General features: G+C 39.0%; 1 protein-coding gene across 6 annotated transcripts in view; it reads right to left on the bottom strand.

Moving 5' to 3' along the window:
* ZFX (zinc finger protein X-linked) overlaps positions 1–25,458 on the bottom strand; it is a 55,765-nt gene that overhangs the window by 18,244 nt on the left and 12,063 nt on the right. For 4 of the 6 annotated variants that reach the window (XM_058712557.1, XM_058712561.1, XM_058712555.1 and 1 more), the window contains exons 2-3: positions 13,665–13,753; positions 10,210–10,779 (exon numbers count right to left, since the gene is read on the bottom strand). In XM_058712557.1, coding sequence (XP_058568540.1) covers positions 10,210–10,779; positions 13,665–13,725 — 631 coding nt within the window. In that variant the 5' untranslated portion in view covers positions 13,726–13,753. Of the gene's footprint in view, positions 1–10,209; positions 10,780–12,366; positions 12,422–13,664; positions 13,754–19,681; positions 19,834–25,458 lie in introns of those variants that run through there. The other 2 variants (XM_058712556.1, XM_058712559.1) reach the window with 2 other exon arrangements.

Below are 25,458 nucleotides of genomic sequence, written 5' to 3'. Positions count from 1 at the left end.
ACAATCCACCTAACCACGTTGTTATTAATCTACTTACAACCTTTTAACAGCTCCCCACATCAAAAAGGTAAAGCAGGCTTCTTAGTGCATTCAAAGGCCTTTATTTTGGGCCCTGCCTATTTTGCCAATCTTATTTCTCTCCATTTCCTACATTCTCTTTGCCAAAGTTGTCATTTGCACTCCAAAGAGTCTCTGAACACTCCAAGATCTTTCACATCTCCTTGCCTTTAAATATGCCCTCCTCCCTCCTCTGTGACATCCCTCCCTCCTTAGTCACCCGTTCATCCTTCAAAATGAGTTCACCTCAAATTATTTTTTAAAGATGTGATCATGACATTGTTTCATTTGCTTAAAAAACCCTTGTCTTTCAGATACATATACTGAAATACCTATGAATGGAATGGCGTGTGGAATTTGCTTCAGAACAAGAGGGGAGGGAAGGAAATGCATAGGATTGGAGATGAAATATGTTGACTTATGTCTTCAACCAAGCTTTCACAGAACTTTGGTTATACACCATTATTATGGTTTACTATTATAAATAATGCTTTCATAGGAATGCCTGGGTGGCTCAGTCGGTTGAGCGGCTGACTTCAGCTCAGGTCATGATCTCGTGGTTCATGGATTCGAGCCCCACGTCAGGCTCTGTGCTGACAGCTCAGGGCCTGGAGCCTGCTTCGAATTCTGTGTCTCCCTCTCTCTCTGCCACCACCACCCCCCCGCCCCTGCCCCTAACACTCTAACATGAATAAACGTTTAAAAAAATAAATAAACAATGCTTTCATAGCATGTAGCTCACTCATCTACCGAAAATTCCCCCACTATCTTCTTCCCTTAGTGCTTCCAAAATATTTTGTACATTCAGTTGTGCATCTTTTCACAATCAACAGTAATGATCTGTTTGTGTTTGTCTTCCCTCCAGGACTGGACTCTAAATAGCCAGAGGCTTTCACTGCTTATCTCTAACAGCTACCAAGGTTCCTAGCTTATCGTGGCTGGTCAATAAATGTTTTTGAATGAATGAAGGCACAAGGAAAGTAAACATGGACAAGAGTAAAAATAATAGCTTATGTATGATTCCTTTTCCTCATTTAAACAAAGTTGAAAGAAAAGTAACATTTAGGTAGAAAACCAATGGAAGAGGGTTTGGAGGCTGTCTGCATGGTTTCTACCATGAGTTAACTAATAAACTGAGCCCCCTTGGGGCTCCTGGGTGGCTCAGTTGGTTGAGCGTCCAACTTCGGCTCAGGTCATGATCTCGAGGTTTGTGGGTTCGAGCCCCACGTTGGGCTCTGTGCTGACGGCTCAGAGCCTGGAGCTTGCTTCAGATTCTGTGTCTCCCTCTCCCTGCCCCTGTCCCCGACTCACACTCTGTCTCTCTCTCCTTCAAAAATAAATAAACATTTAAAAAAAATTTTTAATATAAAAAAAAGAAACTGGGCCCCCTAAATTATTGCTGAAATTGGGTATTCAATAAAAAATTTTAACTATCACTGAATTCTGTTTGCCTCTTCCATCCACCAGTAAGCACTATTTAAGCCAAACGCTACTGCTCTGTATTAATACCTTTATATACAGACATATATAAATACACACACATACAAACATGAAGGAAGGCAATATGAGAGTGAAGGGTAGATAGACACTTTGAATAAAACACACTTGATTTCAAATCCTCCACCTAATGCCAGCTGGATGTGTAACTTTGGTCAAGTTACTGGAACTGTTCCTATTACCCAATCTGTAAAAAACAGTGATAATACCAACATTATAAGGCTGTGTGTAAAGAAAATAATATATACTAAGTACTGACACACAGATACTATCTATTGAAGGTTTACTATCACCTATTTTTATTGTTACCAACTTGTTAACAAATCTCCAACTAAATAATCTCTCTTGAACTAAAAAAGCTTAAATTAAAAAATATTTTTTTAAGTTGTCCAAATTGGCTTCATAACAATCAAACCGCAAATACAGTCATAAATATTTTCCCCCTGAAAAGTGAGCTTTATTAACAACAAACCTCACCAAACGAACTTAATTCCATATTGTGACAGAAATGCAAATTGACTCCAGGGTCATTAGAAAATAGGTCTGATGGGCTTGAAAGCATTTTGCACACATTAGCACCTGAGCTCTTTCCTTGCAATACTAATCCAAATGCACGTCATTACACATATGCCACCAGACCAAAAGAGTTTAATAAGCATTAGTTAAGAACTAACCAATCTAATGACGTATTAACATTCAGCGTTTATACAAGCAGTTGCATATTGTAGAAAATAGTATTCTGAATACAACTTTATCTTAGTGAAAACATCTTTGGCCTTGAGAACATAAAAACAACTAAACTGGAGAGAACACAGCTATATATATTACTACTCCACACTCATTGTCATCAAATACTTTATTATTAAAGTTACGGTCTGCACAAAGTAAAATTTCCAATTTTATAATCAACGTGTTAAAAGCGATGACATACTTTCATTTAACCAAACTAGTTTAAAGGGTTCTAGGCTTAAATTATTTGCTCGAGTTTTCTTAGTTTAGCTATTTTTAAACTGCTTAAAATAACTGAAAGCATGCATTTTATTAAAATGTATACGAGAAAAGAAGCATCATATAGGTTTACGTTAGAAAATAAACTCTCTGGCCAACCGTCCAGTTTTTGGCAGGAAGGATCCCATGCTCCAGAGGCGTATTAGTTGTTTCCTTTGAAGTTACTATAAAAGACAGACAGACCCCAAGTACCCTTGTTTTCCATAAGAACACATAATGTCGCCATCACTTATTAATTTTGTTACACCTTTTATGACCGAATTAAGCATTTTTGCCTGAGATTTAAAATTTAGACTTTAATATTTAGGGTAGTAAATTGTGCAAATTCACTACCCACTCTGACAACATGGAACTAACATAAGGGTAAACATACAGATCAATGAAACAGAGTTAAGAGTCCAAAAATTAATCCCTCACATTTACAATTATTTTTCAATAAGAGGGCCGGAAACATTCCATGGGGAAAGAACGGTCTTTTCAGCAAATGGTGCTGGGACAACTGAATATCCATATGCCAGAGAATGAAGTTAGCTCCTTATCTACCTCACACCATCAACCAAAATAAACTCAAAATGGACCTAAGGCCTAAAGATAAGAACCAAAGCTATAAAACTTTCTTAAAAGGAGACACAGGTGTAAATCTTCATAACCTTGGATTAGGCAACAGTTTCTTAAATATGACACCAAAAGCTTAAGCAACAAATAATATATATAATTGGACTTCATCAAAATGTAAGACTTTTGTTCATCCAAGGACACTATCGAGAAAGTGGAGGCTATTGGCAGAATGGGAGAAAACATTTGTAAATGATAGATCTTATAAGAGATTTGTATCTAGAATATATAAAGAATTCTTTCAACTCAATAGTAAAAAGGCAACTCAATTTAAAAATGGGCAAGGCATCAGGGCACCTGGGTGGCTCCGTTAAGTGTCTGACTTCGGCTCAGGTCATGATCTCACGGTTCCTGAGTTCGGGCTCCACGTCAGGCTCTGTGCTGACAGCTCGGGGCCTGAAGCCTGCTTCAGATTCTGTGTCTCCATCTCTCTGCCCCTCCCTGGCTCATGCTCTCTCTCTCTCAAAAATAAATAAACATTAAAAAACATTTTTTTTTTTTAAATGGGCAAGGTAGACATTTCTCCAAAGAACACGTACAAATGGCTAATAAGACCATGAAAAACTGCTCGACATCATTAGCCATCAGGGAAATGTAAATCGAAACTACAACAGGATATTGCTTCACATCCGCAATGATGGCTATGATTAAAAAAAAAAAAAAAAAAAAGACACTATTAACAAGTGCTACAAAGGGTGTGGAGACACTGGAACCCTCATACACTGCTGGTGGAAAAAAAAAAAGTGCAGCCACTTTGGAAAACAGTCTGGCAGTTCCCTAAAAGGTTAAACATAAGAGTTACCATACGATCCAGGAATTCCACTCATATATATATATATATATATATATATATATATATATATATATATATATACACACACCCAAGAGAAATGAAAACATATGTCCACAAAAGTTTGTATGCAAATGTTAATATTACAGATAAAACAGCCGAAAAAGTAGAAACTTACAAATGGACTAAAACTTACACCCAGACAATGGAGTATTCTTCAGTTATAAGAAGGAATGAAGCACTGACACGTGCCACAACATGAACGTTGGAAACATTATGCTAAGTGAAAGAAACCAGTCTCAAAGACGATGCATTATAGGATTCCATTTACATGAAATATCCATAATATGCAAAGCTATCCAGGCAGAAAGGAGATGAGGGGTTGCATAGATTTGGGAGAGACAGGGAGAAAGGGTTGATGGGAATGATAGCTAAAGGGTATGGAGTTTCTCCTTGGGTAACAAAAATTTTTTTAAATTAGATGATGGCTGCACAAGTTAGTGAATACACTAACAACCACTGAAGTGCACTTTAAATGGGTGAAACTGTATGACATGTGTTACATGATGTTATATGTGTTAAAGCTGTTACCAAACAAAGTTTATTTTAACACATATGTTGAATCTAGGATTAGAAAGGAATACCTAGCTCCTGGTCATCTTCTACCTAACTGTTCTAATTAAAAGACATGGGATATGTCAACAAGACCTAAAGAATGACTTCTTGTTGATCACGTTAATATAAGAGGCACCCAGAGAATATTTTGCTTCCTGCAGCTGTTGTAAGGCAGTGCCTGACTCATGATCACCAGATCTTCTCCAGCTTTCCCTATTGTACAAACTGATGTTTAACAAAATAGCATCTTGACTATGCAGCTGCAAAGTGAAACTCTGGGAGGCTGAAGACCACTGCAAAGAAATAAGGGATGTCTGGCAGCTGTCTTGGATTAAAGGAGAACTGAAAACCAATTTGGTTAACAAGTCGATGACTCAACATTCCATCTCTCAGAGACCCAGAAAACTCAGTACCACCATATCTAACCTAACCAGAACCAAGTAAGAACCACTAGCTTTCGGGAGGGAAGAAATATTATTAACACCTTAGATATGGCATGGTACCCACAGACTTTCAGCTATAGTCTTTATATATTCAACAAATATTTATTTTATACCTATCTGCGTTGGGTTTAATGGAGAAGATACATAAATGGCCAAGATGCAGTGGATAGTTATTGTACTCAGGAAACAGATCATCAAATTTAAAAGCCATCTTAACATCTAGACTGCAAAGACGAGATAAAGAGATCACCCTGGCCTCAAAGGTAGCTCTACTGTGACAAAGGACATTTATGTCTATATACGCTATTATGACAATGTACATAATGAGAATTGCTACTTCATCATCATTTTATTTTTTATTTATTTGTTTTATTTATTTTGAGACAGAGAACGAGTACACAAGCAGGGGAGGGGCAGAGAGAGCGAGAGAGAGGGAGAGTGAGAATCCCAAACAGGCCCCACACTGTCATTGCAGAGCCTGACGCGAGGCTCAATTCCACGAACAATGAGATCATGACTTTAGCCGAAATCAACAGACGCTTAACCGACTGAGCCACCCAGGTGTCCCCATCATCATTTTAAAGGAGACCTTCAGAGCCAAGAAATCTGCCAAGATGGAAACTAAAGACTTTATAAAGCTGTTTATTAAGCTCTTAGATCCAATGACTTACTGGAATTTTTGAAGAGTATTTAGTTTCTGGTCATGTTCTTTGACCCGTAAAGTGATGAATAAACATCACAGCAATTCATAGATACTACCATCTCTCACCATGTTATGAAAAGCATTAAAGTGGACTGCTAAAAATGGCATCTGTGCATTCTCTATCATGGAGAAAATCAGGCCATAGTTCCTCTATACGCTTACCACAAAGCTCTTGTCAATCATAAACTTCTGAAATCAATTTAGGTTTTAAGAGAAAATGCAGCACTGGGAGGCAGAAACAAGAGAAATGCTAATTAATTCTAAAGCATCCAATTGGTTTGATTCTGAAGCCAATAGTAAATTACATTTTTAACATGACCACACTTTGAAGGGAAAAGAGACGATGGTGTGGAAGGGAGGAAAAATGAGTCAAGAAGTGCCTGCGTAATAGAGAAGACAAAAGACACAAGCAAAAACAAAAACAAAGACGTCACCATCTCTAAATCCAATTTAAAAGCAATCAAACCATTTCATTATAGTAAAATAAGGAGATTAGGTAACGTGTGTGTGTGTGTGTGTGTGTGTGTGTGTGTGTTCTTTGTATTCTTTGAGCTTGGATGTGACATTCTATTTTAAAAGGAAAACAATAAATTATCACTATGTTCTTAAAATACATATTTATATACATATATAAAATACACAAAAATACACAACAATAGCAGTTTGTGTCCATCCTTAAGAAACCCAGGGCCTAAAAGAAAGAGAACTGTAAGGTTTTTAATGAAAATTTTACAAGTCTGGACTCCGTAATACAATGTAAGAATCTAGTATACTATGTCAATCATTACTAAAGCAACTCCTGTTTTTTTGTTTGGTTTGGTGTTATGACATTCTTGGAGGGATGAACTTCCTAGAAGAGCAATAAAGGCAAGAGACAGTGATAGAATGCAGCTAAAGGTCATACCAACGCTATGCATTTCACTCCTGAGAAAACGAGTTTAAGTGCAAAGAGAAGTCAAGGAGAAAACCAGGAGGGCTTTTCTCCTGAATCTTTCATCTGGTCCTCTTCCCCTCATCAAGCACAATGAACCCAACTCCTTACTTTCTCCAGCCTTGCCTCTGGGTTGCCTGGTCTTGCAGAAGAAAATCTGGCAGTGATACTTAAAAAATGGCATTTTCATCCTAAATGCTGCATCTTACATACAAACTTCAGACTTCCAACCTCAGCGGGCCACTCAAGGCAGCGAGGCAATCTATCCTTTGAGTTCTTAAGCTTCCCGCCCTGGTCCCTCCCTGTAAGACTAAGATTTTTCAACCCTTCGTCTCTCTTCTTCAGCTTTCCACCCAACCTCTGCAGGTCCTTCGTATCAGCAGGTAAATTTGCTACACAAAGAAAATAGCTCCCAACATTCGTTTTTTTTAAACATGCTATGTATTTAAAGGTTTTATTTTTAAGTAATCTCTACACCCAACGTGGGGCTTGAACTCACAACCCAAAGATCAAGAGTAGCAAGCTCCACCAACTGAGCCAGTCAGGTGCTCTGCTCCCAACATTCTAAAGCTTCTGGGGCCTCACCGAACAGCCCTCCACTGCTGCCCTGGACCTCATTCCCTTCCCCTTCTCTGGAACTGCTCCATCTGGTAGCCCTTCCCTTATCTTGAGTCTCTCTGTCCAACGGTTTGTGTCCTGCACCTGTAAGCCTATAAATATATGCTCAACACACTTTCACCATCCAGCCAAACATCAAAAGCTGTACTCCTGGCTCTTTTGTCCATTCACCAACCAAAATGGCCATTTATAGAAACTGCTTCACCTACTTCACTTCCACCAACTTCTCAATCCATTACAGCTCATCTCTTCCATCTCCACACCACTGGCCCATGCTTTATTGAAACTACTGTAATTAAGATACCAATGAATCTCCTAACTTCTCAATGAAACAGCTCCTCTCTTCTCTCTCTTCTCAGCGACTGACACTTCCAGGAATTCTTTTCATCTTTAACAGTGTTAAAAACACTCTCTAAAGATTTTCCTCCTCCTTCTCTTCCCCAAACCTCCGGATTTTCATGGCCTCTTCTCTATCTACTTCTTAAATACCCAAAGGATCCATATTCGACACTCTTATTCTACAAGCACTCTCTGAGGAGGGCGCCTGGGTGGCTGAGTCAGTTGGATGTCTGACTCTTGATTTTGGTTCTGGTCATGATCTCGCAGTTTGTGGGATCGAGCCCCACATCGGGCTGTGCGCTGACAGTGCAGGGCCTGCTTGGAATTCTCTCTCTCCTCTATCTCTGCCCCTCCCCTGCACATGTGCACACGCACTCTCTCTCAAAATAAACGTTAAAAAAAAAAAAAAAAAAAGCACTCTGCGAGGAACCACCACCCATTTCCACATATATCTATATGCCGTTGTCCCAAATATCTTCCTGTAGCCACAAACTCTCTCAAAAGCACCAAGTTCATATCATCAACTGCCTAGGAGAAACATCCACCAGATCGTCCCCAGCAAGCAACTCAAACTTCTAACAGGTCCTAAATCATGATCTTCCCACCAAATCTCCTCCTGCTTTCAGGTAATAGTATGACCAGGCACCCAATTCCCCAAGGTAGAAACCTTAGGGTCGTCCATGAATTCCCTTCCTCCCTCAGATCCCCACCCCTATTCCGTCACCAAACTTCTCTCATTTCATTTACTTCCTAAACTCTCTTGAATCCAGTTCCCTCTTTCTGTCCCCATTCCTACGAAGATACTTAGGATCTTCTTATCTCATAAACGAACCATTTCAACTACTCTCTACCGCCAGTCTCTCCCTCACCATATTCTTATTCTGTATAACTACCAAAATTATCTTGCTGAAATAAATTCAAACTTCAAACAGGCCACCGTATTTTTCCCTGTCAGACTGGCAAAAACTAAAACAGAAAATAATACCCTGTGCTGGTCATTTGTTTAAGGAAATGGACATTCTCATAAACTTGGTGGGGGAGTTATTATTAGGCAAAATATTGAGATACTGTCACCAGACTTATAAATGTGTATACCCTTTGATCTCGCAATTCTATTTCTAGAAATTTGTTCTATCAAATTAACCAGAAAGTACACAAAGATATGTCCCCCTCCCACTCATGCCCTTCTTCACCTGGTAAAACTAGAGCTCATCCACGAGTTCAAAGGTCAGCCATTCCCTCTCGTGTCCACAGCAACTTAGTCACACCTCTGCATCACAGTGCAACCTATCTTTCTCTCCTGTAGTAAACTGTAAGCTAAGAACAACGGTTTTCGGTGTTTCTTTATCACCTATCCATATCTGCACCACTTACAACCACGTCTAACACACGGTAGGGGGCCCCAGTGCACATGTGTTGAATGAAGGCATTTTCTTCCTCTTCACACAAAGAAGTCGGATTTCCGGGGCGCCTGGGTGGCGCAGTCGGTCAAGCGTCCGACTTCAGCCAGGTCACGATCTCACGGTCCGTGAGTTCGAGCCCCGCGTCGGGCTCTGGGCTGATGGCTCGGAGCCTGGAGCCTGTTTCCGATTCTGTGTCTCCCTCTCTCTCTGCCCCTCCCCCGTTCATGCTCTGTCTCTCTCTGTCCCAAAAACTAAATAAAAAACGTTGAAAAAAAAAAATTAAAAAAAAAAGAAGTCGGATTTCCAAAATCTGGAACTTTTAAAAGGTACGTCCTAAAATGCTGGTGGACTCCAATATATGCTTACATTAAATTCCTGTATTATAACAGGTATTCAAGCAAAGCAAATAGTCTTGTCAATTTATATAAGCAAATAGTCTGTGAGTCTTTTTTTGTTTGAACCTTAGTTCCTAAAGGCATGAGTATCCCCATACGGGGTCAGAACTGTGGTCTGTCCAACTGAGGATTTTCTCTCTGAAAATGGTACCAAGAAATATGTTGTAAGACATAGCTATCCTTCCCGACGTTAGGTTACAAATGTACAACTGTGTTCTAAAATACCTGACTTTTCTTCAATAACCTACCATGAGTCCATCATACTTGAAATCATGTTTTGGAATCATTTAATGTTTCGATACTACACCAGAGCTCTTTTCCATGCTATCTGTTATATAAATAGCATTCTACATGTACATAGAGTAAGTACATAAGTAGCACTCTACATCCACATACAAGAATGTAAGGAGTTTGGTTACGCATGTTTTTCCAAGTTGAACTCCTTTTAAAAAGTTTCAAGAGGATTCCTAATCCTAATAAAGGCTTCTAACAGCCTAATCCCATCCTTCATGATTTCAGAAAGTTCAGTTCTACTCCTTTCCGTCCTTGTCTTTCTAGACTGAAGGAATCTCATCTTTCTATTGTGTCCTTACAGAGAAACGACTCTTTACTCTGCACTATTTCACTTCTCTTCATTTTGAGTTATGTTACAGGATCTAAACTGAAACAACAATGTAGTTAGGTCTATGAGATTTACTTCGATTTTCTAGAAGTCAAGAGAATTTCACCCCTGATGTAAATGAGGAAAGACAGCCTTCAAAATACCTTTGACAATCACTGTACCCCAAGACTTACAGGAAATCATAAGGTAGTCCTCACAGTTGCTTTTGTCATCATCTTGCTGGTCCACAGGGATCCCATTGGCATCTATGACTGCTTCAGAGCCACAATCTGCTACCAGTACTTCTTCGGAAACGACATCTGTTGTCAGAGGATCGGTGACAATTTCTGCTTCTACTACACTGTCATGAACGACATGTTCAACATGTCCAACATCAGACACATGTATGGATTCACTCGTCAAGACATGTTCTGGCATAGACATTGAGGCTGAAGTAATGTCGGAAGCCAAAACATCATCTGGGACCGTGCAATGTGCTAAAGAAACTTCTTCGGTTACATCTGAGTCCAGCACTTGCTCTGGAATGATGACCGTTTCAGATACATCTGCTTCTTCCATGATATCGGGGCAGTGGACATCTTCTATAACAACATCCTCGATAACATCTTGGATAACAACAGAGTCTGGGTCATCAGGAACAAAGTTATGCACAGTTATGTCTGAATCCACAACATCTGAAACAAAAACAGTCTCTTGTACTTCCACAACAATTTGATCACCATCCATGTGTGTAGCATCAGCTCCTTAAAAAAAAAAAAAAAAATTAAAACCACAAATTTCAGGTAGGTGTGCAAGTCTACCTCAAATAATGTAAATGTTATTCGATTTCTAGCAGTAAAACAGACTAGTTCCACAGTTTTCTCAAACATTAATGTAGATTAAAGAAGAGGGAATCTATTTTTGAATCATATCAGAACAGAAATTTTTAATACATGAACTTTTATTCTCATCCTAAATCAAGTTAAGATAAAGAAATACAGAAAAACTAAGCAACGAGCCAGTCACACACAAAAAAATTCATGAAAGTCAAATTCTAGGCTCACTAAAGTTAAGCTCATATACACAGGTACTTAAGGGAAGATTATAAAAGTAAGTGATGTAACTTCTGGTGGCAAATACACCATTTCCCTTGATTATATGAGTTTTTCATTTCTTTTTCCTTCTTGCTCTCTTTCTCCTCAATATTTTTTCTTCTTTCCATCTCTCACAAGTATTTTTTAATCCATTTTTTGCCCTTTCTCCCCCTCTGTTCTGGAATAATATCTCACCAATAACCTCTATTTATGACTATGGAAATTTAGAAATTATCCTCTGAATCTAGGATATAAAAGGATTGGGGCATAAATGAAAAAGACGGCCAGAAGGCCACAGTTAAGAAAAGACAACTGGTTAAGGAATCTCTGTGGACAGATGAAATGCACACAAGCGCAGGTGCTCTGGAGTGATGGAGGCCAAGGTCAACTGGAGCGGTGCCTGCCCCCACTTCACCAGGGTATTCCAGCTCTATCCAGCCTCCTCCTGTCCCCCCCGCCCCATACCCTAACTCCCCAGGCAGCTCCTCAGAATATAAGAAACCTTACTCTGCAGTTAAGGAATGAAGGTAGAAGGTTGAATCAATTGAAGCCCAGTGAGGTTAAATGACTTCACCAAGATCACACCGTTTGCACAGATTATGGTGCTCAAGAAATATTACTCTGAATGAATGCCACAAATGGGAATCGAAAACAGATATCCTTGCCAGAAACTAACATAAGATAAAAGAAAACAAATCCAGTATCTTGGATCCTAGTGTAGGGAAAAGCAAAGTTTTATCAAAGTCTTACCTAAAACACCATTCTGTCGACTAGTGCTTCTGGATGGGACTCAGACCAGGCTGAGTCCAAGCAGCTGTCTAACTCAATGGCTGTGTGTCACTGGCCAGGCCCTCAAAGACACATGGCTTTGTTCAACCAACACAAATGACCGGCCAGGGCCAAAAGTACCATTAAAAATGTAAGAAATCTTAAAGCCAGTTAATATCCATTTTAATCACATCTAAAAATAATAAAACAAATATGTCTGCTTTAATTTCTATAGCACTTCTACAAAATGTTCCATACTCATTTGTTTCCCATATTTTCAATATTAGCACCAGCAGCAGATCACTGTAACCTCCATTTTGCAGACATGAGGATGAAAGCATTTAGTGGCAAGAAGACTGGTTACAAAATCTAAATCAGAGAACAGAGTTTGGACACTGATTTGTTTTGTGGCCTTGGGCAAGTCATTTAACCTCTGACTTTTGGTTTCCTCATCAATAAAATGAGGACAGTAGTATCTGGCATGCATACCTCACAGGACTGTTGTGATGATCAAATGGGAATATATGGGAAGTGTTCTGAAAAACTGTAATGAGAGGTTTCATTATTATTAGGACATGAAAACGGAGGCCCTGACTGATTAAGTGACTTGCTCAAAGGTAAACAAACACCCTAAGTGTTACCAACCAGGGCTAAAATGGAACAGCCCTTCAATCCACCACTTAGCCCATGACCCAGGCTTGTCTGTGGCAAGATTAAGCCAGTAGAGAGTGTACATTTTTCTCCAAAGAGCCTAGTCTCTCTTTAAAGCACAGTAATTATACTTCATGTTCTAATGAAGAATTATACCTCTGCACTGATCATTATCAAAGTGAAGTTACCAAATGTGAACTAAAAGACTATTCCAGGTTGTTCAGAGAAATACATATACCCCTGCTGGATTTAGAGACTTAAGAAAAGTTAAAGATTTAAAATCATTAATATTTAATTTCCTGATAAAGTTAATCACTATTTCTTTAACATACTGCAATAGGATCATTTCAAGTCCAATGGAAAACCAGTCAACGTTTTATTTATAAGGGTAGCTAGCTAGTGTGATATAAAACCATTTTACATTATAAAACCTAGCAAAATCACTTTACAATGTTATACAGTTGGAATCATGGGTAATCTGAAACTGTGAATACATTTTTTTATAGTATTAGAACTTCATGAATTTATTATTCCTTACAGTTTGGAGCGTGAGGTAAGACTGTCTTCCTGAAGCAAAGGGCTCCTTTTGTCCCCTTTTGAGAGACAGGGTTGTAAAAGTAGGAAAGGGTCACAATGCGCAGGGCCTGAGGTTTATACATTACCTGCTGGGTCATGAACGGAAAATGGAGAAATGACACAATCCACATGTTATCTTATGATGAGTGTTTTAACTGGTGGGCTAGACAAAAGAGACTAAGGGTAAGGAAAATAAAAGTTACCGCAAACTAAGAATGAGATGACGGAGCCCGTCCATGTGGCAGAAAGTAGAAGGAAGAGATGTAAGCAAGGGAGAAATAATAGGACTCAGTGCTGGAAATGGGCAAGAGATTAACTGAAGAGGACACTGACGTTTTGAGACCGCTGCTGTCAAAGACAAGAATAGGAGTGTTGGTTATGAGGGAGCCAGGTTTTTAATGAGGGGAATAAGAATGTGTTCCCCTTAACCAATGGAGGCCAAAAAGATACAGGACAAAAAGATACGTAAGTGTGAATATCAACGTAAGAGTCTAGCAATCCGTCCACTTGATAGCCAACTCTGAACGTGGTAGTTGGAAGCGGAACAACCCGAGTTATACCTGTTGCATCAAAAAACGAGTTTGGCTCTTGTGGTTGTAATTCAAGTCCATCTTCATCCATGGCCTTTGATTCTCATCAGTCACAGCTCCTAAAGCAGAAAAAAAGGAAACCAAGCATGACTTTTTTTGTATCATGTATTAAAATTTTCACTGTGATTTATTTCTGAAGCACTCAAAATTATGTGAGAGATGAACATCTATCAAAAATGTCTCTCTCTAAAACAAAAGGGAACTAACTTAACTGCTTGTCCAGTGACAAGGCAAGGCAGATGAACAAGTCAGCTGCGCCTGGTTTTTTTAACTGAGATACTCCTTACATACATCGAGTATATAAATCCTGATGAATTCTTACACATGCTTAAACCTGTATAATCACTACACAACCCAGACCAAGATCTGGAACATTTCCAGTACCCCAACACTCTCGTCTCCTCTCAGTCCATATATACACCCCATATTCCCACAAGGGTAAAGAGGTTTATTAAAGTTCAACCAAAACACACTCTACAGCTTACTGGGGGGAAATTTCTGCACGATTTTCATACTGCTTCTCTATATTTAATGTAGTCTATCTTTCAACCAGTACATTAAACCACCGTAAAAATCCAAAATGCGTAACTGTAGTAATAAACAGCCTTTGGGAATTCTGCCTAACTTACATTGACCTCTCTCTCTCTTTTTTTTAAGTTTATTTATTGATTTTGCGAGACACAGAGAGAGAGACAGCATGAGTGGAGGGAGGGAAAGAGAAAGAGGGAGAGAAAGAATCCCAAGCAGCTCCACGCTATTAGCGCAGAGCCCCACTCGGGGCTTGATCTCACGAACCTCGAGATAATGACCTGAGCAGAAATCAGGACTCGGTGGCTTAACCAACTGAGCCACCCAGGCGCCCCCTACATTGACCTCTCTTAACTGACCGTCCAATCTAGGTAAGTAAATTTCCACAGTGTATTTATACTCTCCTGGCCAGAGTTGACTGGCACTAGCTACAAAATGGTAAAAATAAGTTCATCTTTGAGCACCATAAAATCAAAGTCCTATCCCTGAGAATCTGAAACCATGAGCAAGGGTCAATCAGTCTTCTCCCCACTACCATCACCCACCCTTGCTGTAACACAGGGGCTTGAGAAAGGCCATTTCCAACTACTGCTTAGACTAGTGAGATCACATTTACAAATAAAAAATAAACGGAATCCAGTGAATGCCCTGAGAAACAAAGTAGAAGGACCAGGGAGGGGAAGTTTACCAAAAGCTTTTTAGCTCCTGGTTCTAGACTTTTCCGAAGCACAGCTACAGGACCTTGTCTGCCTGGGGTTTTTGCAAGACATCCCAGTAACCTTAATGTTCCCTTTTCTACTTAAGCCCAAACCTACAACAATAAAAAACTTAACCAATTAAAGAATACGCTATCTAGCACTAATCACTAATCAGGGATTGTGGTCTACTCATGTTCTAAGTATTACAGAAACCTCCTCCCCCAGTGATTTCCTTATCTCTCTACTTTCCCTTTCTAATCAACCTAAATGGTACTATTAGACATCTTTCTTTTACCTTTATCATTTTTCACTGATGATGTAAGTGGTGAAAGCTTCTTACTAAAATTTCAAATAACAGAAACAAGAGCCCTTTTTCTTTTTTTTATTTAAGTGTATTTATTTTAGTAATCTCTACACCCAACGTGGGGCTCAAACTCATGACCCCAAGATCAAGAGTCGCATGCTCTTCCAACGGAGCCAGCCAGATGCTCCAAGAGTCATTTTTCTAAAGCATCAGCTAGATGACATCATTCCTTGGTTCAAAAATGTTTAATGGCTCCCTGCTGCTTCCAAATAAAGTTCACACTCTTGCCATCTTCTAAATTCCATACCTAAACAATCTTTCCCTCATTCTGTCCCCTACCTTCCCTTCAAGTACCTCGCATGCATGCACACACACACACACACACACACACACACACACACACTTCAGCCAAACAAAAATGTCCAGTGTCCTCATAAGACCCCAACTCTACACTGAGCTCAAGGTTTCTTCTACCTAGAACACCTTTCCCCCAAATCCTTTCCCTCACAAAAAAAGAAAAAGCTGAGGGGCACCTGGGTGGGTTAAGCGTCCGACTTCAGCTCAGGTCATGATCGCATGGTTGGTGGGTTCGAGCCCTGCGTCTGGCTCCACGCTGACAGCTCAGAGCCTGGAGCCGGCCATGGATTCTGGGTCTCCCCCTCTCTCTGCCCCTCCCTCACTCACACTCAGTCTTTCTCTGCCTCTTGAAAATAAACATTAAAAAAGTTTTTGTTTTTTTTTAAAGAAAAAGCTGAAAATAATCTTTCCCTCCTCTGAATTTCTACGGCACTTTTACCATTTTTCTCTGATTTTACCTGTTTGCCATAAATAACTATTTACTTATATAGATCTTATTTTCAGACGCTAAACTTACATATAAATATTTCTTATTTATATACCCATGAGAAACTCAAATAACATTAATGTAATAAATTAATTTTCAACATATCAACTCTGAGAACCTTTCTATTCATTTTCAAGGAAGGACATGTTTCATGTTATTTATTCAAAATGCTTCAAATTAAAAAGAACAACAGGGGCGCCTAGGTGGCTCAGTTGGTCAAGCATCCGACTTCGGCTCAGGTCACCATCTCACAGTTCGTGGGTTCGGGCCCTGTGTCCGGCTCTGTGCTGACAGCTCAGAGCCCGGAGCCTGCTTCAGATTCCGTGTCCCCCTCTCTCTCTACTCCTCCCCTGCTCAGTCTCTCTCTCAAAAATAAGCAAACATTAAAAACAAATTTCTTGAAAACAACAAAACAATCTTCAACTCTGAAAAATGGAAACTTGTACATGCTTTGAAAAAGTTGTCAACTGCTCTCTCCCCATTAAAATCACCCCGGCCATAATGCTTTCTCTTCTTCCCAATTTAATAATGTAATTACAAAATGATAAAGTGTAAATTAATCTTCTAAACATAATGCTATACTACTACTCGAAATGAATCCAATTAAGAGGGCAATAAATAGCATTTGTTAAGGTATTAAGGGCCCTCCTACCAATTTCCCTACATAAACCCAACCCTATCAGCTCTAAGGATTCTCAAGCTGCACACGAACTCCTGTGCTGGGTATTCATCCTCCTGGGCTTTTCTCTCAGAGTCTGACAGATAATCAATCCCCCAGGTTCTGAAGCTCTCTCCTTCCTCAGTGTTCTTTCCACCTTCCCGGCCACTGGCTACTCTGCCTTCTGGCTCCTCACCGCAGCCTTGCCCAGCCCTCTGCCTTCCACTTTTATGCCACCGTCTCAACTACCATTTACACAGAGGTGAGTCCTCAAGTCCACATACTAAGGGCAGCACCTAACACTCCCACCAGACCCTCTGCGGACTATTTTCACCAGGATAGGACCCTGCTTTCTTCTGACATGACCGCTATGGCCTTTTCCTTCCTCCCTGCTTAAATTCAGTCAGGTTGTCAGACCTTCATTTCTTCTCCACAACCTCTCAGGAATCTGTGCCTGTCTTTTTATTCCCACTGTCACCACTCACTCTCAGCTTCCTATTTCCCGACCCCCCCCCCCCCAGGGGATGAAAGCCCTGCTTTGTATCAGGGCACTCCCTTGCTCAGAAAGCTTCGCACTTCCCCCATATGAAAGGTGCTCTAAAATACTAACCCTAGCTACCACAACAGACTTATGCGTTATTTATTCCCATCATTTTATATCATATCCGCTTCTCTTTACTTATGTTGAGAGAGAGAGAGAGTGAGCACGCACCCTCCCCCCACCAAAAGAGCTGGGGAGGGGCAGAGGGAGGAAGAGAGAATCTCAGGCAAGCTCCACACGCTGTCAGAAGGGAGCCTGATGTGGTTCTCGAACCCACAAACCCGAGCTGAAGTCAAGAGCCGGACGATCAACCGACTGAACCACCCAGGCGCCCCTCCATTTATTTTCTAACAGATACTCTGGCCCAAATGGAGGGTAATCCACTCACCTTATTTTGACTTAGGTAAGCAGTAATTGTTTAAACAGTTTTGACTGCTTCATTTTCCTTCTATTTTGTCATTACAAAAACTCCAATGAGGAAAAAACGTGTTTTTACTTCTAAGCAGAGATGACTGTCCTTCAACTGTGTAACCCCTATGTGGTTAGAAGTAATTCTGACAACCAAAATGAAACCAACGTTCTTAGAACAGAACCTACTCAGAAGAGTTCTCAGGACTGTGATAGAGTCTAAGAGTAGGGAACAGGCACAAATAATGTAACTGAAATTGTTCCTACCTTTGCTGCAAGAACCAAGCCTAGAGATCACTTGAATTTGGAGAATTCAAACCAGAATAGTTCACAGAACCAAGACTAACAACTTGGAGACATACTAACATTTTGTCTGATTATCAAATGTCCTCAAAATACTTCTGGGACCCCACTCTACCTCAAGCTCAGTAAAATATTCCCTTCCCAGTTGCAGAAGTCATGATCCTAAACATGGTGTGGAAGAATTCACAATAGAAAAACATACAGTTTTAAGGGAAATCATGGGTTGAGAGAAACTCAGGAAATTCACAAAAACTTTCTTTCATTCCTTAAAATAAAACAATAAAAATACCATACCAAGTTAATAGGTATAGCAAGGGCATTTATCGATCTTAAATTAGTGATAATGAATATAGGACATTTCCCTTGTGGATCTCTTGATGCCTAGACACTTTGATGATCTCCGTCGTGGGCAAGTTAAAAGGGTGCTTACATGTAACTTCGCTTTTTGCAGCTAATACGCATACGGTAATTACTTTTCTGCTTTCGGCCTCCCAGAAACTCACTGCCTTTTAATTTTATGACTCAACTCTAGTCCCTCTCCCTAAGTCAAACTCAGAGAACCAGTTGTACTTACATATTGGAGATGAAATTGCTCAAGCTGCAGGAAAGGCAAAAACCTGATCTGTCTCTAAAAGAATTATTATTATTATTATTATTATTTAAGTAAACTCTACCCACAACGTGGGGCTCGAACTCCTGACCCTGAGTTCAAAAGTCACATGCTCTATCAACTGAGCCAGCCAGGTACCCCTAACAGAATTTTTCTTAGAGTGAAAGTGGAACTGCTGAAAATTTACATTTCAATCTTCTCTCTTAAGTTACATTTCTTTCCAATTTTTCCCCCATGTTGTTTGATGTTGGCCATTTCTTCAGATACCTAATTTTCTTTTTTTTTTTTTTTTAATATTTATTGATTTTGACAGAGTTCGTTCATGTGAGTGGGGGAGGGGCAGAGGGACAAAGAATCCCAAGCCGGCTCCTGTCAGTTCAGAGCCAGACAAAGGGCTCCATCTTTCGAACTGAGCTCTAAGATCATGACCTGAGCTAAAATCAAGAGATGGACACTTAACCAACTGAGCCACCCACATGTCCCTGGATACTTAATTTTCATGTGTGGAATTCTATTTCACTTCTCTTACCAACTCAACCTTTAAATTTGTCTCTACGCTAGCCACTCGTAAATTCATCAAGTCCTGTATTTTCACTGCTACCTCTCTAACAAGCTCTGGTGTCTTGTATCCAGAACCCAACAGGCCCTTCCAATCAAAAGACTTGAACCCTTCTAAGGTGCGTCTGGCTGGCTCAGTCATAAGAGCATGCAAGTCTTGATCTCAGGGTTGTGAGGTCAAGCCCCATGTTGGGCATAAAGATTACTTGGGGGGGGGGGGGAAGGCTCGAGTTTTTCTTGAACTCAAGGAATTTTCTTCTGTTGTTTCTATACTTTCTTCCATTTTCTCTGTTCATTCATATTAGAATTTCTACTGTAGGATGCAAGGACTCCTAGAACTAGCCTCCATGTTACCTTAATTTTCCTCTCATATATTCTTTGTACTACATTCTCAGAACCCCTCAACTCTTTCTTCTAAGCTAACTACTTTGATTTTCACTCTATCTACTGAATTTTATCTAAAAGGTCATATTTTAATATCAAAATAAACTTTTTCGCAGCAATCTTTTCTCTTTTAGTGGATACAGTATCTTACCAAATGTCTCTGAAGATTTAAAGTTAATTCTGTATTCTATATTAAACTGTCTCCTCTGCTGTCTCATTATTCAGTCAGTTGGATTTGGTGCCTCTCTTTCAGGCTGCTGATTTTCCTCAAAAGCATGATTCTTCTAGGTTGTCCATTCAAATCTGTAGATGAAGATCTAAATCAGTTACATTCTGATAGCTAGGTTATATTTACCCAGCTCAAGTGAGAATCTTCGCTTGCAATGAACCTAAATTATGACCACATTTAGAGGTCTAGAGTCTAGAAGAATGAGTCCAAGGAAGACAAAGGAGCCATGCAACCAGCCGGGCTTTTTTTTAACGGTGGGCAAGTATCCCATCTTCCAGGTACTGGAGGTCCGCCATCCCTCAGGATAGCCACAAGCTACCTAAAGCACTGTTCCTTTTTCCCCACAGGACCTACTTTGGAATTTCCTATGGACGACTTTGCAAATCAGAAAGTTGAATTTCTGGCATTCTCTCAGGAGGAAACCCACACTAGAAGACATCTATACTAATAGGTAAATGACTTAGCTTTTCATATCTTTAATTATCTGGCTGTGCCCAAGGCTTGCTCCTTCTCCTAGGACATGCCTGCTTTTGACACTGGGGATAATACAGAATATAATTTTTGGATGGTCCTTCCAACTTTCTGAACAAGGCCACTAAGCTCTCTAGGGTTTTGCCATGAATTGATTCCCAAGTGCTTTATTCAACCAGAAATTTATCATACTTTGGTTTGCAAGTAGCATACCTATCAGGTTCTTTTGTTTCCCTGAATTTATTTTTCTATTTCTTCCTCAATGTGATTTTGAAAGGGCAAAAAAAGTAAATTGTATGTTCTCTACTCTATCTTGAATTTAAAGTCATTATGAATTTGTATCAAATAAAACAGCATGCAAATATATAAAAACAAAAAACTATGAGACAGAAAACAAAAATCAACAGTAGTGACAAATTACAACTCTTATCGACCCCTGACAGATCAAATACTCAAAAACTAAGGAAAGAGATGTATATAATTAACAATATTAATGTAATAGCTTCATTTCACATTCCATTCCTGAAGAAAATACTTTGTTTTCAAACAACCTTGCCCACCCTCTATGACAAGAAGAGGAGAAAATGCATGCTGTTGTAAATTGCAGAGCCCAGGCCTTCCGTGTCCTGTCCTACTTGGAACTTTTGTACACTTGCTCAAAATTTCAATGCCAAGGTTTTGTTTCAGACTAGTTGTTTCCATAGAATCATTTTGAGCCAATAAATTTCAGTTTTGTTTAAAGTCTAAGAGTTTGAACTTTCAACATCTATTAAAATTTGATCCTAAAATGACAAGCCTTCTTACCGCCTTATTTTTCCAAAGCCCTTATTCGTGCTCAGACTAAGCGTTGCCAAAGTACTTTCTGAACCTAGTTGCGTTGATGTGCTATCCACACTAAGCACTAGTTTTTAAATGCCTTTGCCTGTAAGACTGTAGCCTGACGTGAGGAAATGCTTATACCTTCTAACTAGTTTTCCGTACATAAAGCGGTACAGTGTCCTTAAATAAACACTGCCATTTAACACATTCAATAATTCATCAACCCATGCTCATTACACAACAATCTACTGTATGGGGTGGAAGGGAATGGGCAAAATAGGGGAAGGGAAGTAAAAGGTACAAGCTTTCAGTTATAAAATAAGTTAAGACATGAGGGGTACAATGTCCAGCATAGGGAATTCAGTCAATAATATTAAATAACTTTGTACAGTGAGAGATGGTAGGTAGATTTATCTTGGTGATTACTTCATAAGGTATATACATGTTGAGTCACTGTATTTTAATACACTGAATATATTATACTACATATACTGAATACACTGCAATATACATAACACAGAACTAATATAACACTGTCAATTATACTTCAATTTAAAAATAACATATAAAAACCCTTTTCTTTGGATCGCTCTTCTTGATTTTGTCATGAAAAGCATTTTTAAAATAGTTTATTAACCTTTGCTGAGATTTTGAACAGGAATTCAATTCACATATTTCCTCGAATGAAGTATTCTGCCTTTAGGTGCAGGTGTACTGGAGTCGAATGTGTCAAACACTTGATGTGATCAAAGGATACGACAGTTTTCTGACATGATATGAAGTGGAAATTAATTTAAACTATATTGTACATGGAATAGTTAAACTAAATAAAAACGGTAGGGGGGACTTTTTTTAAAGGTTAATTTCTGTCAAATGCAGTTCATGAAGAAAGGATTGTATTATCAGAAACTGTTTCCTCCACTTTTCCTTTTTCTTGCACCTGACATTTCCCCCCAAACTGGGCATTTAATACCCCTTTGAACTAACTGATCATTCCCAAAGTTGTTAACTGAGTAAGTGCTTTTCTTACCAAACTCCTTCTTAATGAGTAATGTCTCCTTATGTTAGAAAAATCTTTCTGATAATGCATTAGAATTTGGGTTTTTTTGGATTAAAGGAGTCTTACTTTCATTTTACTTCATTCAAGCTAACAAGGGCTTTTCTTAGTTTTCTATTAACTAGTTGTATAAATCATGTATCACCGCTTCATAGTTTTATTTTTTTGAGAGAGAGCGAGCACGCACGTGCGCAAGCCAGGGACAGGCAGAAAGAAAAGAAAAGAAAAGAAAAGAAAAGAAAAGAAAAGAAAAGAAAAGAAAAGAAAAGAAAAGAAAAGAAAAGAAAAAGAAAGAAAGGAAAAGAAAAGAAAAGAAAAGAAAAGAAAAGAAAGCGGGGGGGGGGGGGGGGTGGGGGGGGGTATCCCAAGCAGGTTCTGCACTGTCAGCACACAGCCCGATGATGTGGGGCTCAAATTCAAACTCACCAACTGTGAGATCAAGACCTAGGCCGAAACCAAGAGTCAGAAGTTTAACCAACTAAGCCACCCAGGTGTCCCTACAGCTTCATAGTTTTTAAGCTATTTTTAATAAACTATGAAACTCTTTAAAATTACAGCAACTTGACTAATATGGGCTCTACTCTTTCCCTCACCTGAATGATCACATGCTTGTTAATTGCTTTTCCTAAATACATTACCTTGGGTCTGTGAGGTTCTGTAAACTCAGCAATGATACTAACAAATGTTCACAGTACATGTTAAACACTGGCAAGAATATAACACCAAGCTTTTCAACAACTATAACAAAAAAAATTTTTAAATTGACAGTCGCAGAATCAGGGAATACTGATCTTTTGTCAATGCAATCAATAGTATGTTTTGCACCCATAACATACTAAATCCTTTAATAATTAAAAAAAGAGAGAGGGAGAGAGACCAGGCTACTCACCACAGGCACTGGTTTGCAATACACCTACTTTTTTCTCATTTATTTTTTTTTACAAACCCCTGTGTTGCAGGAACACCCGCTTCTTATATGACTAAGAATGACATGCTCCACTGAGTATCAGCTCCAGGTTAAGTATCGGCAACATTAATTCCATGATCATTCTCTGGAACAAAGTTAGGGAGCCAGCTAATTGATACTCCCCACCCAAAGGAACCCAAACCTGGCTCTTTCCAGGAGTATAGGGAGATAGTAAAATACTACTAAATAATTATCTAAAGCAGGGAGTGGGGACTGAAAGCACAAACATATATCATTTGAAATGATAAAGAAGAAAAACACAAAGAAAATGAAAATTTTCTAAGAAAATCTTCTATAATTCCATGCTACCATATTGAGGGGAAATATGTTATCGTTAATAAAGGAAAACCCAATCACCATGAAATTAAGGAGAAAACAACTTTAATTTTTTTTTAACATTTATTTTTGAGAGACAGAGAGAGACAGAGAACGAGAAGGGAAGGGGCAGAGAGAGGGAGACACAGAAGATGAGGCAGGCTCCAGGCTCCGAGCTGTCAACACAGAGGCAATGCGGGGCTTGAACCCACGAACCGTGAGATCGTGACCTGAGCTGAAGTCAGACGTTTAACCGACTGAGCCACCCAAGTGCCCCTAGGAAAAAAAATTTTTTTAATTTTTTTTTTAAGTTTATTTATTTATTTTGACAGAGAAAGAGCACAAGCAGGGGAGGGCAGAGAGAAGGAGATAGGATCCCAAGCAGGCTCTGCACCATCAGCGCAGAGCCCGACGTGGGGCTCAAACCCACGAACTGTGAGATCATGACCTGGGCCGAGATCAAGAGTCAGACGCTTAACCGACTGAGCCACCCAGGCACCATCCCCCCCAAAGAATTTTTTAATAAAGGAGAGTTGTCTCTTACCCTTTCAAAAAGCTCTAGGTTTTCCCCAAAGCTATCTGAGCTATGCCAGGACAGAGGAGAAAAGCTTTCTTGATTCCTTTTACAAAATTTTACCATTTTTAAAACCCCTAACAAAAATAATGTAATCAAACTACAAATTTGATTAATTATGAATCTCAAGTGAAGTGTTTGTAAATGTGATCCATCTTGTAAAAAATATGTATGCGCTCACTCATGCACATGCACCTTGACAAAGCATGGTTAGTCTAGAATTCAAAGACAGAGCCAAATAATGGCCTGAATTAACAAGTTAAAAAAGGAAAAACCTAATTTTCTCAACAGATGCCAAAAAGTTGAAATTCAACATCCATTTCTGTCGTTGTTATTTTGTTTTTGGTAGTATTCTCTCCAGGTTTCGACAGGGTAGAAATAATTTTAAACAATGAGTTATGATGCCTCCTTTTTTTGTCCCTTTTTCATTTCCCATACTCTGAGAACATCTATTTTTTTTATTTAAGGCTATTCAGTCAAATTGGAATAGAAAAACATTTTAACAGTTAAAAAATACAATAGGAATGAAATACAAATACATGCTACAACATGGATGATCCCTGGAAAGAATATGCTAAGTCAAAGAGGCTAAACACACAAAAAACACATAATAAATGTCAAGAATAGGCAAATACATAAAAATGGAAAGTAGATTAGTGGCTGTCAGGGGTTGGGGATGGGGGTAGTGATTGCTAATGGACACAAAGTTTCTTTTGGGGGTGATAAAACGTCCTAAAATTAGTGGTGATGATTTCACACCTTTGAATTTAATAAAAACCACCCAACTGTACATTTTTAAAGGATGAATCTTATAACAATTTTATAAATTATAAACCACAAAGGAGTATATGCAAATCTTAAACTAGTTCATGTTACATGTGTTTTTGGATAAGAGAATGATGTATCAATTTATACAAAAAGGCATGGATTAAAACTAAGGTAAAACACTGAAAGTATTTCTTCTAAAGTCAATTAAGACAAGGATACCCATTATCACTCTTATTAAGATTATATGGGAACTTATAACCAATATGATTAGGTAAGATAATAAAATGCAAAATATAATTATTATTTGAAAGAATTAGACTTATTTATACATGATCTATCTAGGAAATCCAAAAGAATCAACTGAAAAATTACTATCAGTATGATTTCATAAACTGTGCTGGTACAAAATTAATATACTTGAAGACAAAAGCTTTCCTACGTAACACATTTAAATCCCATTGATAAAAATACTTGAAAACTCTAAGTGGGGTTAAAAAACACAAATAGGGGTGCCTGGGTGGCTCAGTCGGTTAAGTGTCCGACTTCGGCTCAGGTCATGATCTCGCAGGTTATGAGGTCGAGCCCCGCGTCGGGCTCTGTGCTGACAGCTCAGAGCCTGGAGCCTGCTTCAGATTCTGTGTCTCCCTCTCTCTCCTTTCCTTCCCCACTCACACTCTGTCTCTCTCTCTCAAAAATAAACATTAAAAAATTTTAAAAAATAAAATAAA

This window comes from Neofelis nebulosa, chromosome X, assembly GCF_028018385.1.
Source record: "Neofelis nebulosa isolate mNeoNeb1 chromosome X, mNeoNeb1.pri, whole genome shotgun sequence".
Lineage (NCBI taxonomy): Eukaryota > Metazoa > Chordata > Mammalia > Carnivora > Felidae > Neofelis > Neofelis nebulosa.
Note: the sequence above shows the minus strand (reverse complement) of the source record. Positions and strands in the feature narration are given on the sequence as shown.